This window comes from Rattus norvegicus, chromosome 2 (genome assembly GCF_036323735.1).
Source record: "Rattus norvegicus strain BN/NHsdMcwi chromosome 2, GRCr8, whole genome shotgun sequence".
NCBI classification, from domain to species: Eukaryota; Metazoa; Chordata; class Mammalia; order Rodentia; family Muridae; genus Rattus; species Rattus norvegicus.
Genome location: NC_086020.1, coordinates 249760330 through 249774934, shown reverse-complemented (window position 1 = coordinate 249774934; position 14605 = coordinate 249760330). Strand labels below are relative to the sequence as shown.

At 38.8% G+C, this 14605-nt stretch overlaps 1 protein-coding gene across 7 annotated transcripts in view; it reads right to left on the bottom strand.

Moving 5' to 3' along the window:
* Lrrc40 (leucine rich repeat containing 40) overlaps positions 1-14581 on the bottom strand; it is a 29544-nt gene extending 14963 nt beyond the window's left edge. For 2 of the 7 annotated variants that reach the window (NM_001034926.2, NM_001399478.1), the window contains exons 1-5: positions 14408-14581; positions 10677-10858; positions 9673-9746; positions 7593-7722; positions 2722-2845 (exon numbers count right to left, since the gene is read on the bottom strand). In NM_001034926.2, coding sequence (NP_001030098.2) covers positions 2722-2845; positions 7593-7722; positions 9673-9746; positions 10677-10858; positions 14408-14558 — 661 coding nt within the window. In that variant the 5' untranslated portion in view covers positions 14559-14581. Of the gene's footprint in view, positions 1-2721; positions 2846-7592; positions 9747-10676; positions 10863-14407 lie in introns of those variants that run through there. The other 5 variants (NM_001399480.1, NM_001399479.1, XM_039102491.2 and 2 more) reach the window with 5 other exon arrangements.
* Positions 14582-14605: the final 24 nt, after the last annotated feature.

Sequence of the window (14605 nt, the reverse complement as noted above, 5' to 3'; positions counted from 1 at the left end):
AAAGATGCTGCTGTTTGGTATCTTCTTCCATCTGCTCTACCTTGTTTTGTGAAACAGGGTTCTTTAATGACCCAGGACCTCAATGATCAGGCTAGTGAGCGCCCAGACTTCACATGTGTGAGGGATCCAAACTCAGACCCTCATACTTGTATACCAGAATTCTGTGCCAACGCGCTTTCCTTAACACCTAAGCTCATCTGCCCATAAGAGCAAACGCTGTATCTCAACAATGCCTTTCTTTTCAGGATCTTCATCTCCTGGATTTTCTTCTTCACTCACTTGTTTGGTTTAGGAGATAGGGTGTCCTCCCTTCTATGAGGCCCAAGCTGGCCTCAGATCTAGATTCTCAAACCTCTTGCCTCATCCTCTTGACTGCTGGGATTGCAAAAGCATACCACCATTTTTGTCTGATATGTGCCTTTCTTTTCCAAAAAAACAAAACTGTCTCAGTAAAGGTATCTTTTAGGGAGTTAACATGCAATTTCTCCCTTAACCATAGTATAGATTCCCATTTTTAAGACTGAAAACATACTTCAAAAATCTCATCCTCAGCCCTCCAATAAACTGGAGTGAGGGACATGCATTTTGCAGCTTATCTTCCTAACTTCAAGCCCATCAATTTTAACATAATCAAAAACTGCACTGATATGACACCTTCAGCTTCTATTCTTCTATAGAAGCTAGCCAATTTTTAAAAAAAGTATAGTACTAGTTTTAACTTCTAATAAAAGTTTTTTTAAGTCTATTATTTATTTATTCTATATTGAGGGTTCTGCCTTCCCCAAAAGTTTAGATATTACTTGACTAGAATAATGAGGCGGGGGTAGGGGTGGGGATGGGGGTGAACTGATCCACTGAAATCTGTAAAATTCTATAAACAAAAGCTCATTATAGGAGCTGGCTAGATACCTAACAGGTCAAGGCACCAACAGACTGCTTTTTCAGAAAATCCAGGTTCAGTTTCCAGCACTCATATGGTGACTAGTGACATAAAACTACCCATGATTCCAGTTCCAGGGGACCTCTCTTGTGACCTCTGCAAATGTGATGCACATCAATACATGCAGGCAAAACATGCATACATATAAAATAAATAAAATCTAAAGAAAAAGGCTACTGTAAACTCTGGGGTCAAATCAGGAGCACTAGATGAGAACAAAGCAGTGGAATGTGTGTGGGGGAGCAGATAAAAACCCATCTCTAAATTTAATTTCTAATCCTATAGTAATCAATCTATAAAGCGGAGGGAAAATGTTATCACTGTCTCAATTACCTTACAGAACCACACATACAATGGAAAACTCTCAAAAGAAAGAGCGTTCTAGTTACGGAGTATCACACAAACGTAAAATCCTAGACTCTGCTCACCAGTCACAAGTAACTAGTAAATATGTCTGTGAAGTAAAGAGAAGACACTGCAACATGGCTAAGAACACAGATTTACACAGTCAGAGTCATCAGGCTGTTGTGTAAGTTCAGATGCCCTTCTGCTGTTTCAGCATGCTCCAGTTAGGAAAAACAAAAACCAAACAAACAAAACCTTGCTTCTGGCTGATTCAACAATACCTTCCATCTAGCACATACAAGGTTCTAAGTTTGATCTTGGAAGGAAAGGACAGAAGAAGGGCCATGTTCATCTACTGTCCTGGTTATATATGATGTTAGTTAAGGAAAGTGACATTGAAAATGGTAACGATAAGTAGAATCTTAAGTGTCAGTATCTAAACTCAAGGCCTGCTGAAAATAATTTCATTTAAAATAGTTAAAAGTAAAAAATTCAAAGATTTACAATTAATTGAAAGTTATCTACAATTAATTGTTGAAAAAAATCAATCTCTAACTTCTAAAAATATGAACAGGAGTTGGGTGTGGCAACTCAAATATGTAATCCTAGCACTAGGCAGGGAGAAACAGGAAAACCACGTCCATCTTCAACCACATAGCAAGTCTGAGGCCAGCCTGTTTGATAGGAGCTAGCATAGTTCAAAACCTTTAATTTCTTAGTATATAATTTTAAAATAATTTGTAATTATATTTTTACAAGAAAAATGTCTAATATATTACTAGCCAAAAAAAGGACTAGCTATGGTAAACAGTATACAATGGGTAGTACTATAGTCATGAACTCAGAAATACTAACCATGTTTTCTGCCTTTAAACAACAACAAAGAATGTTTTATATTCTAAATTGAGAGCTCTGAGATAGGAGTACAAATATTGAAGCACTAGAATGTACCCGTGGTCCCTTAGTGTTACTTCTGTAAATGATGAACCACTACTATCTGATATTTCATTAATTTAAAGAAGAATTTACAATGTGGGCACTCAGGCAGAACAGGACTCTCAGTAGACATCACTACGTGCAAGCCAAGGGAAGCTAGAGCTGTATCCCCAAGCACGACAGGGGGAGTCAGCTGAGAAGGGAAGGATGGTGCATAACTCATAAAGATAGCGCGAAGCAGAATGTTCATCAAGTTTCTGTATGTTCTGTCCTCTACTCACCAGTTACCATTTCATTTTGTCATGAGCTACATGTCTTTTGATAATCATTCTTTAGGCAGACCCTAGATGTAATGGGTACTAGATATAAATGATACTAAGTAGCGTTTGCACTTACAATATAAAGAAAGTACTTTCTCTTTCTGTAATTATCGTAACTGTTTTTCTAAAAGAAAGTTACATTAACCTCAAATTCATATAGTATTTACTATGGCAATTTACTTTTCATTCTGCTTATTTCTGCTGGCAAATTCTTCAGCTGGTTACTGGAAAGATTGAGTCGCAGCAGATTGGACAGCAAAGCAAAATCAGCAGGCACGGTTGCAAGACGATTGCTTGAAAGATCCTTTAAAAAGAAAGGACAGAATGAATCTGTAAGTGAGGAAATAACAGTTAACAGATACTCATGAAAGGAATTTCAGAGTTATGAAGAAATTTTAGAATAAGAGATGACTTCAGAGGAACAGATATTTTCAACTTGAGCCACTGTCTCACAAACCAGGACTCACTCCTCTTCAATACCTGCAGGTCCACTATCTGTCCATCAAAGTCATGGTCAGGAATTAAAATCAGTTCCTCGTCTGAAAGTATTTTACATGATGGTGTTTACTAATCTCAAGTAATACCTCTGCAGTGTAACATGTGATTCAAAGGGAGATTAAAAAAAACCTCTGGAGAATAAAGGGTTAAGTGAGAAGAGGGCAGAGGGACAGAAAACCAGAGTGTGTGTGTTGGGGGTAGGGGGCTGAGTGGTGGTGGTAAACAAAAACCCAGCACTGCGTAAGCTGGGCAAAAAATAAAATTAAAGAGGGTGAAGAGATAGCTCAGTGGTTAAGAGTTCATGCTCCTCTTTCAGAGGACTTGAGTTTGGTTCCCAGTACCCATGTCAGGCAGCTCACAATCACCTATATATAACAGTAAATCCAGGAGATCCAAATGCCCTTCTCTGGCCTTTGCCATGGGGCACCCACACGTACATGCACATACTCAAGCACACACACATACATATACATACATATAATTAAGAATAAAACCACTCATGCATGAGTGGTGTGTGTGTGTGTGTGTGTGTGTGTGTGTGTGTGTGTGTGTGTGTGTGTAAAGCTTAAAGGAGTTTTAGCACAGCTGCTGTTCATTAGTAGACAGCACAGCTTCCAGAAGACATGGGTCATTAAACAAAACTCTTTGTGCCCGGCATAGCTTACCTCCCTATGAAGTATTGGTCAGGGAGCTCCCAAAGGCCCCCAAAGCAACACAAGCTATTTCCACTGCTTTTGGCTGTTGACCATAACTAGATGGCAAGACCCTACTGCTGAAGACACCACATACTTTGGTTGCAGAGCAAATATAATCTGGAATTGAATAGGACACTTCCTCCATGCTGGCTAGCTTTCAGAATGCCAGAAGTTGTAGCCACTGGGGGGAAAAAGATACAATGAGCTTACTCAATACTGGACCCCCGAGTGCTGTGATACTATGTTATGCAAGATGCACTTACAGTAGTGGCTTGACCGCTATGAGGGTGACAACAGCTTTATGCTTAGCTATGAGGAATGTTCCATCGAAGAGAATTCATGCTGGCATTCTAAACTTGATCAAAAGTTCAAGGCTGGGGAGGTCATAGGCTCTGGGGCTAAGGTAGAGTGATTTACTACTGTGGTTTTACTAAGTAGACATGCTGATAAACTGACTTCTAAATGATTATAATCAGAGATAAGTGCTACCCTCAACCTTGACTAGAAAAGCCACTTACAGTGAGCAGCAGTTACTAGAAACACAACTAAATGGTCAAAGTGCTGGGAAAAGTGAGTGTTTATGCCTGGTGCTGCCGGTTCATTCCTTTAATCCCAGCACTCAGGAGTCAGAGGCAGGCAGATCTCTGTGAGTTCAAAGCCAGCCTAGTCCAGTCTACACAGCATGTTCCGGAACAGTCAGGGACACAAAAAGAGAAACCCTGTGTCAAAAGGGAAAACAACAACAAAAATAATAATAAATAATAATAATAATCTTAAAAAATTAGTTCCAAACCCTGAGTGACACACATACAACACTCTCCTCAAAGCTCAGGGAACACTGAGGAAGAAGGGGTAGAAAAAGTTAAGAAGTGGTGGGTGGGTAGGAGTCCTGTGAGATGCTGTTTTCTGGACATGAGATGGCCACTGAACTCACAGCATCAGTGGCCACCAGCACACGGTCAGCCAACAAGGCAAGCCAACTCTCCAACAGGCAGCACTGACTGGACTCACTGGGTTACAAGAAAACAAACAGAAAGGAAAGAAGGAAGGAAGGAAGGAAGGAAGGAAGGAAGGAAGGAAGGAAATAAAAGAAAGAAGAGAAAGTTAAAATGTGGGAGCCTGTGATGGGAGAGTCTGGGAAGGAAAAACTGGAGTGGGTATGATGTATGAAAATTTCAAAGAACAAGTAAGTTATTCTAAAAAATAAAATAAAGTTCATTGTAGTCAGGATGAAGGGCATTTGGGAACTCTTCACTATATTTTTAAAACTTTTTGCATAACCCCAAGATTATTCCAAAATGAACTAATTATTGACAATGCAGAGTTCTTAAGATAGAAATTAAAAAATTCTGAAACCATGTGAAGAAGTAAATTTATTTTAATAAAATACCGAACTTCTAGACAGTATCAAGACAGTCAAAAATTTAATTATTACATAAAACACTTGGTGCTGAAGAGATGGCTCAGTAGTTAAGAGCACTTGTTCTTGCAGGGGACACAGGTTCTATTCCTAGCACCTGCATGGCAGCTCAGAAATGCCTGGAACTCGAGCTCCAGGACCCACCTCCCATTTCTGCAGGCACCAGGCACACACAAGATACAAAAACAAACATACAGGCAAAACACTATATACATATGAAAAATGAAATTTTAAAGCAAATAGGATATATAAACACATTCATACTTATGACATGTCATTCTTTCAATAAACGCTATTTTTGGGCTAAAGTTCTACATAATGTCGGGAAATATTAGTGTAAATGATTACAAGTATTTATATTTTAATCTGTTTTGATGTATTTTTCTACATATTTTATTTATCATTAATTAAATGCTATTGAATTAAAGCATATTGAATCTTTAATAAAAATTCTTGAGCCAGGAAGTGGTGAAGAACATCTTTAGTCCCAGCATTTGTGAGGCAGAGGAGTTTAAACCAACTTGGCCTACAGAGTGAGTTCCAGGACAGTCTCAACTAAATGATTCTATTAGGTGGGGAGAGGGGAAAAGGAAAGGAAGGAGGGGGGAGGGGGGAGGGGGGAGGGAAGGAAACATCTGGGAACCCATGAAGAAGAAAGGGAAAACTTCACTTAGTGTAAGGTTTCTTTTTAACTTTCACCTCTACATGATGCTCTTTTCTAGAGAAAAACAAAACAGAAAACAACTTTTGGAAGTGGAGAGACAGCTTAGAAGTTAAGAGAGCTAGCTGCTCTTCAGAGAACCTAGTTTAATTTCCAGATTCAGTTCCATCACCCACCCACAGTAGGTGCTCACAACCACCTGTAATGTCAGCTTCAAGGGCTCCAATATCATCTTTCAGCATTTGCATGAACATGCCATACATCCACATAAACATATACTCAAAACTATACTTAGTTTTATGAATCAACTTTAAAACTAACTTACAAAATTAACTTTTTATATGAAAATCTAATGGCTCCCTCCTTTCTTTTATCTACAAATGTCTTTTACTTCTCAAACTTTACTTCCAAAACGATCAGATTGAAAGAAAATGTTTTATTTTAAACACTAGCACAAATGGTAGACATATGAAGGAAGTGGTATATACAGAATAAATACTTAAACACTTCGTTTAAATACTTAAAATGAGAAATCTGTTTCTAAAACCTGCCAAGGCCAAGGACAGAGCACAGCATGAAATGACAGCACATACTGTAGGCTGGAGCCTCTTCCTCAGAGGACTGAAGCCTTTCAGCTGGAACAGCTTATGGCAGACTCTCATCCTGCTCTAAAGCAGAGAAAAGGAGGCAAACTGACATCTTTATATCTCAATTTCATTCTTTGTCAGTTGTATAACTTAGGACAAATTTCCTGTTGTAAAAGCTTCCATTTCTTACTTTTTTAAACTCAGATACATTTATACTTACCTTGCTATATATAAAGCCAATGCAAGGTGTCTGTGGTTTTTATTCTTAAAATTATTAAAATAATATTGTACTGATTTATGTTTGACTCTAGTTAAGGAAGATGAAACAGGCAGCATGCAAGTTTTGACAAAAAAAGGTGTTAATTTAAAAACTAGAGTAAAGTAACCATTAAGAAATTGGAATATATATGGCCATTGGGTAATACGCAGAACAGAATATAAAATATAGAGAGGATAGGAAAACAGAAGAGATGTACTTTTAAGACCGCTTCCCTCAGCCCTTGGTCCTGCCAAGACTGAACCCCCAGTGAACGTGATTGTTGGGGTGAGGGCGATAATAGGGGGAGGATGGGGAGGGGGACACCTGTATAGAAGGGGAGGGGGGTAATGGGGATGTTGGCCCGGAAACCGGGAAAGGGAATAACAATCGGAATGTAAATAAGAAATAATCAAGTTAATAAAGATTAAAAAAAAAGAAAGACTGCTTCCCTCTATTCAACTAAGATGTAAAAACCTACAAGGCTGGACAAATTAATCAGCGGTCCAAAGCACTAGCTCTTCCTGGAGAAGGTCCAGGTTTGATTGACAGTACCTACATGACTCATAACTGTCTATAAATCCAGTTACATCCTGGTATCCAGAAGAGCACACTGATCACTCTGGAACTGAAGTATGAAGATCTGACGCCCTCTTTAGAAGAAAGTAAGAAAAAGACAAAAGCCTCTGAACAACCAAGGCATGCCCACTGTTTTCTTCTGAACTCTATTCCTGCAATATAACTTAGTTCATTTGATAACATAGAAAACCCATGTCTACAGTTACTAATTTAGCAACCTAGTTAAAATAATTTATAGTAAGCTACTCATAAAACTGGCTACCTATGTCCTACAGTTTAAATCATACATTCAGTTCTCTAGCCTATCGAGAATCCCCAACAGCCCCAATTATGAAAAAACCAAGTCATAACTTACTAAATCTTCTAAGCTGGAAAGGTGTTCAAACCCCTCAGGTATGCAAGTCAGCTCATTGTGCTGGAGGTGCAGCGCCTTCAGGTTTTTTAAGCTTGTAATTTCTTCAGGCAGCATTTTCAGTTTGTTATGGCTATTAGTTAATAAAACAAAAGCTGAGTGACTTAGTAGACTGAGAAGTATTTACCAAAGGCTTTTGTCAATCAACCACAAGGACTCATCATAACTATCGAATGGTGCTATCCGTTCAAGTGTTTATCAAGACCCACATCTCCAATATACACCCATCAGCAGAAATTTAAACCAAGCAAGTCAGGGTCTGAAAGAAAACCAGCAATGAAAACTGTTCTTAAGTAAACATAAATAATTGGTAAACTTTTGATTGCTTGTTTACAATCTGTTTACTTAACACGTAATGTGAAAGGGACTTATTGGACTCGTACTAAATATTTACATTGTTCCTGAAAACATATGTTCACATACACATTGCAATGGAACTATATATATTTTTTTATAATACTTATCTATTTTTATGAGTATAGCTGTTTTTGCCACATGTATGTCTGTTTGGTGTACATCAGGCCAGAAGAGAGTGTTAAGATACTCTAAAACTGGAGTTATAGACAGATGTGAGGGGCTGTAGTGAGTTCCATAGGTTTGGAACTTGAACCCAGATCCTCTGGAAGAGTACACAGTGCTCTTAACTGTTGACCCATCTCTTCTGCCCCTGGAGCTGTGTTTGATATGGAGGCTAGGTTTTTAATTTCATGTTCAAAACAAAAGCAGTTATTTCTATTTTCAGATCTGGTAGGTTTGGCAACACTCAATCTGACTCTATACTTGGCCTTTTTAGTTGAAGCCTTCTGAAGAGACACTCACTGATGTAAAAGTCCCAGTAAGGACAATATACTTCTTGGTGATTAAGAGAGGAATGAGGCTTTGGCACCATGCTTACTTGGTTAAAGCACCTGTCTTGTAAACATGAGATCCTTGGTTTAAGTCTCACAGGTGCCTTTGTACAGCCTAAAGGATAATGCACTTTCGTCTCTTTATTGGAGTTAACCTTTACGAACTGATGGATGTGGTGGCACAAACATTTAGTCCTATCATTCGGGAGGCAGAAGCAAGTGTATCTCTGGAGTTTTAGGCCAGTCTGGTCTACAAAGGGAGTTTCAGTTCCAGGGCTGTTATGCGGAGAATTTCTGTCTTGAAAAAAGAAAGAGGGGGAAGTCGCATGAATAAATTTCAGGTGCATCATAACTTAAAATGTTCAACTATAAAATTTATCCCATTTTCTTATTTTAGCTTACATATAACAGGGGAAAGGGAAATACCAGGGACTTTAGACTAATAATATTACATTAAAATCATGGAGCCCAAAGCTGTCTGGACATGTTTAACTACTACTCATAGGTAAAAGCCATAAGGTTTGGCTCAGCTGCTGAGCATACATGGGGTCTTGACCTCCACTGAGTACCAAAACCCCAAAAACAAAGACCAAAACCAACAAAAAGAACACAAAATTCTTCACTGCTAATGAAATAATTAATATTTCAAATCTACTGTGCAAAAATTTTCAGGCTAAAAATGAAAACTAAAACCTGAGATTCTAAGAAAGAAGTTTTCTAAAACAAGAGCCAAAAGTATCTCATAAACATAAAATACATAAAAATCAATTGGCCTTAAATCTGTAGAGACAAAGAGGATATAATGAATTCTAAAAACAAAACACATAGACAAAGTTGCTGTGTACAGCACCGCAGACTTCTGTGACTAACACAGGAGTCCCAGAGCACAGCACTGTGGGGTTACATTGAGACAAATAGCAAGATTCCTCTAAATAGAAAAAACAAATAATTGAATCATTAAATTCTTGTTCTCCCTTAACCAGTTTCTGGGATGATGCAAAGATCTGGTCTCCAAGGGTTGTCTCCTCTTGGGTAGAATTCAGCATCTGGCAGGTGTTTAACCAACCCTGCTTCCTACGGGCCACACTGTAGTTCAAGGTTATTTTCTATGTGAAGAAAAGGGATTTCCGGTTCACATCACTGTACCTGCAGTCTTAGACATGGGTTCACTTTACCTGACATTAAGTTTCTGAAGATTGTCTAGCTCTCTTATAGCTGAAGGCAGAGATGTCAGCTGATTATCATGTATCTAAAATGATTACAAGACAAAGTCAATATTCTGATCTTACAATTAGCAATATTTGAGCTTTGCCATTGAAAAAAGTTATTTACTAAACCCCTGTTCTTCATATTAAATGGCAATGTGCTGGGTGCTTAGTAATTTATTCTGTGTGTACTCACCAAACTGCTGCTCAGCAATTATGACCAAATAAGTTATTACTAAAATGTAAAGAGACAAACACAGACTGGAGGAGGGTCAACAGCAGCAGGGTTCTGGTGGTCTCCTCATATCACACATTGAGAAGATATGAGCTGGGAGAACAGTTTTATAGCCTCACAAAAATCATACTGTCTTCACAGTAGAAAGAACCTTAGAGTAAGCCAAACTATTGTTTTGCTATTTTACAGACACAAACAAAACCTCCTCCAGGAATGGCATTGTTTACATCCACCATTTCCACACATGAATTGAAGGGTTTAGATATTGCCAATGTCACAAAAAGTCTGTATATTCTGAAATACACCCTTCACACTTCACTTATGTTATGGTAGGTCAACTTTCACTACAAAAAATAAAATAAAATAAAATAAAATAAAAAATTCAGGTGGTTACAGTCAATAAGTCTAAGAGCAAGTTATAAAACAGGAACACAAAAGGGCCCCTGAGTCCTATACTTGCTTTAGTGCCTAAAATAAAAATTAACGAAGGGAAATAAAAAACAAAAACAAGAAGCCAAATGACAGTTGTTTGCACACATGACTCATTTAATCACAGCATCTACATCAGGTCTGTGAACATGGAGACATGAAGCCAATCCTCTAAGTCAGTTTCTTATTTAACTTGCATTCTATAAGCTCAGCAAGGAAGGCTTCCTGTTTAGCAAAGCCTAAATTTAGCTCTTCAACTTACCTCAATTCAGCCTTTTTAACTAAGAAACCATAATTATAGTCAACTTACATCAAGAACAGTAAGGGCAGGCAAGAGTCGGAGGTCATCAGAGAGAGACTGAAGTTTATTGCTGGAGATGATGAGTTTGGTCAGATCTGTCTGTTCCCACCATCGTTCAGTAGAACTGAATGAAAGATTCTGATTAGCCTCTTCGGGAATGTCCACATTTATTCTCCAAACACATTGAGGGACTATCTCCATCACCACCACATCAAGAAGAAAAGGGGAAAAGAATGAAAATGAAGTGAAGACTAAGCAACATACTCACTGACTACTTACCTCACAATGGACCCAAATAACTCCAGGGCCCGAGGGAAAGCATTGTGGGTGTATTGGTTACTTTTCTATTGCTGTGATAAAACACCACGGCCAAGGTAACTTATAAAAGAAAGTGTTTAATTTGGATTAAGGTAGAGTAAATGACCAGCTGAGAGCCCGCATTCTGAGCCACAAGCATGAAGCGGAGAAAGGTACACTGGGAATGTATTAGTCTTTTGGAACCTCAAAGCCCACCCTCTGTGACATGCCTTCTCCAACAAGGTTACATCTAATCCTTCCCAAACAGGTCTACCAACTGGGGACCAAATTCTCAAACACATGAACCTCTGGGGAACACGCTCGTTCAAACCATCACAGTGGTAAGTGGTAAGTGTACTTGCTGGCAAGTCTAGTCACATGAGCTTAAACTTCAGAACATACATGGTGGAGAAAACCAACTCCTGCAAGTTGTCCCCTGACTTGTCCATGTGCAGGAAAATAAATAAATAAATAAATAAATAAATAAATGCCAATAAATCAAACATCAATAAGTTACAACACAATGTATTTTATTGGGGGAAAAAAAGACTGCAATGCGAATTTTACATGAGACCCTGAGTTTGATCCCCAGCACCGAAACACAAAATACAACGTTAAACTCTTCTGACAACATTGTGAGATGGATGGTTTTACTATTCCTGTTTGCAAGTGAAAAAAAAATGAAGCAAGAAAATGTGTGACCTCGGGTTTAGCAGGTAAGTTCACATTGCACTCTAAGATCTGCAGAACCACTTGCCATTACAGCCTGTGAAAGGTATCTGACCCTAGTAGCTACCATTCTACCAGACATAATTTTGTTTCTTACCCACACACAAAGCTGTGTCATTCTATTGTAGCAAAAGTTAACACCTATAATGTAGTGAGTAGAACAGTCACTCTGAAGTAGAAATTCCACTAGAATGCTTTCTTCCAGGCAAGGTCCTAGGGTTCCATCTCTAGTACAGCATTGAGATAAGCAAAAGCTTGAATCTTTAGGAAGAAGCTTGTCAACAGGTTGCATCAAAACTTCTGTCCTTGTGTAGCCAACTATGTTAAGAGAGCCTCACAAAGGTATGGCTGCAGGAGGGTGACACAGAACTTGGAATATTATTCAAGCCAATCAATCACTAGTTATGCCCTACCTTCATTGTCATTCAAATTCACCAGAGACTTCCCAATCAGATTTGGGAATGGAGGCTTGCCTATGTATGAACCAGTAAAGAAGAGTCACAATAAGGAAAACAGATTTTAATTCCAAAGAGACAAACAGAAGAAAAGTTTTAGTAATTCAAAAGGGGGAAGAATATAGGAAAAAAACAGAAAAATCGCTCCTTCTTATAGGTTCCTGCCTTGACTTACTTCAATGCTAAATAAACCCTTTCCTCCCCAACTTGCTTTTGGTCATGGTGTTTCCTCACAGTAATGGTAAGTAACCCTTACTACAACTAGTAATGGTATATTAGTGAGCAATAACTTATTTTCAATGTATGCATATCTTTATAGTTTGGTGGATTTGGAGCCACAACAGTGACTTTATTTCTTGATGGGTGGTATTGGATAATTAGCCTTCAAGAACAGTCAACTCAATATGAAGACACCCTTCAAAACTCTAGACTAGATATACAAACCAACAGATGTGTAAACTGCAACACGGAGCTATAAAAAAAAGAAGGAGTAAGAAAATATGATCCCTCAAAAATTGTAACTGGTCTTCAGATACTGAAATAGACAAAATGCCACATGAAGCTTTCAAAATTTTGGGTAAGAAATTATCAATAAATTAAAAGAGGATACAGACAAGCAGATGGTTTCAACCTAGGCTGCAGAGAAGAAAGTCAGCAAAATGGTTGAAAACATCCACAATAAGGATGCAAACGTGGAGCTGGAGAAATGGCTCAGCAGTTAAAGAGCACTGACTGCTCTTCCAGAGGTCCTGAGTCCAATTCCCAGCAACCACATGGTGGCTCACAACCATCTGTAATGAGCATCTGATGCCCACTTCTGGCATGTCTGAGAACAGCTACAGTGTACTTATATGTAATAAATAAATAAATCTTTAAAAAGGATGCAAACGTTAGGAACATGGAAGAAAGATTCAGAAACTGAGATCAAGATGGGAAAAAAAAATCTTCCTACGTCAATTAGTATAGCCAAGACAATCCTCTACAGACCCACTCACAAGCCTACTTGTGCTGACCCTAAAAAATAAAACTTTCCTACCGTTCCAGTGCTGTGCAAGAGGCTTCTCTACAATGGTATTGGCAGTTTTAGCAATTATAGCTGTCTATTCAGTACCAGCCTGAATACTCTCCTCCTGAAATTGCCTCTGCCAAAAAAACCAGTACATGGTCTTCTCTCGGGTATTCAGATACTACACTTGATCATAGCCAAAAAGTTGAGAAGCGATCTCTAGGGTATTCAGGACATAGGTAGAATAAAGCCATGTCTTGACCACAATATAATGCAAATGGCTGCTCACCCAGTTCCCGACACAGCTCTGCCCATAACATTCAATGTTTTTCCTAGGCCTACATTCCAGAGCCTTCCACATTCTAGTCATATAAAACAGTCCAAATGTCATAGGAATCACATAGATTTACCCACTTTCTGGATACCAATTTCTATCATACTCTTCTTTCCATATGCTGTGGTAAAATACCATAACAAAGCACCTTAGAGAAGAAGTTTATTTTAGCTCACAGTTTCATTTGCAGGCCATCAGTCAAGGTGGCAAGAATGCACAAAACAACTACAATCAAGAGCAGAGGGAGAAATGAATCAAGGCACACATACCTTTTTATACAGCTCACCCTTGGGTCCAAGACCCAAATCAGGGAATGGTGCAGCCCATTGTAGGCTAGATCTTCCTACATCAACTATCAATCATTCCGTAAGCATACACACAATGTCTTTACGTAGTCAATCTTATAAATACACAAGTGCACTATTAGAAGTGGAAGACTCTAATCAATTAAAGTAAGAAAAAATATTTCAGAAAGAATGCATTCTTTCTCAATCCTCTCTTTGTCTCTGTCCTCTCCAACCAAACATATACACTACAAAAGGTTTTATTTATACTTAGTAGTGTGTAAATGTGTGCTTGTTGGTCATTCAGTTTTCTTAGGATGTTCTCAAACTCATACACTCTGCAGCATTTATTCTAAATTACTACTTAGAATAAGTGGTATATTTGTCATTGGGATTTTTCTCAACTGAAAAAAAAAAGGTCTTGAAAGAGAAGTTAAGTATTCTCAGGTCAAATCAAATACTTGCCTATCATCTATCTCATAGCTAGTTTACTCCTAAACTATAATGCTTATCCCGCATTCTGTGGACATCTCAGCGAACACTCCGAGTAAGTCATGCCACAGTCCTAGCAGGGCCACCGAGCTGGAGCGGGTAGGTGCACAGGAGACCAAGAGGGTGTTTGCGTGCTGCCTCACCTTCCCCGAGGTTCCTTCCCGCCAGGTTGAGTTGGCCGCTGCTCCTCGCTGCCTTCAGCAGGCCCTGGGGGACAGTGGGGCCTCTGTCCTTGCTCTCTGTGCGGAATCCCGCACGAGGGTCAGACCTAGGGGCCCTCAGCTGGCGCGACATATTCAAAAGCTCAGACAGGAAGCCCTGACCACCGCAGTGACGTTTAA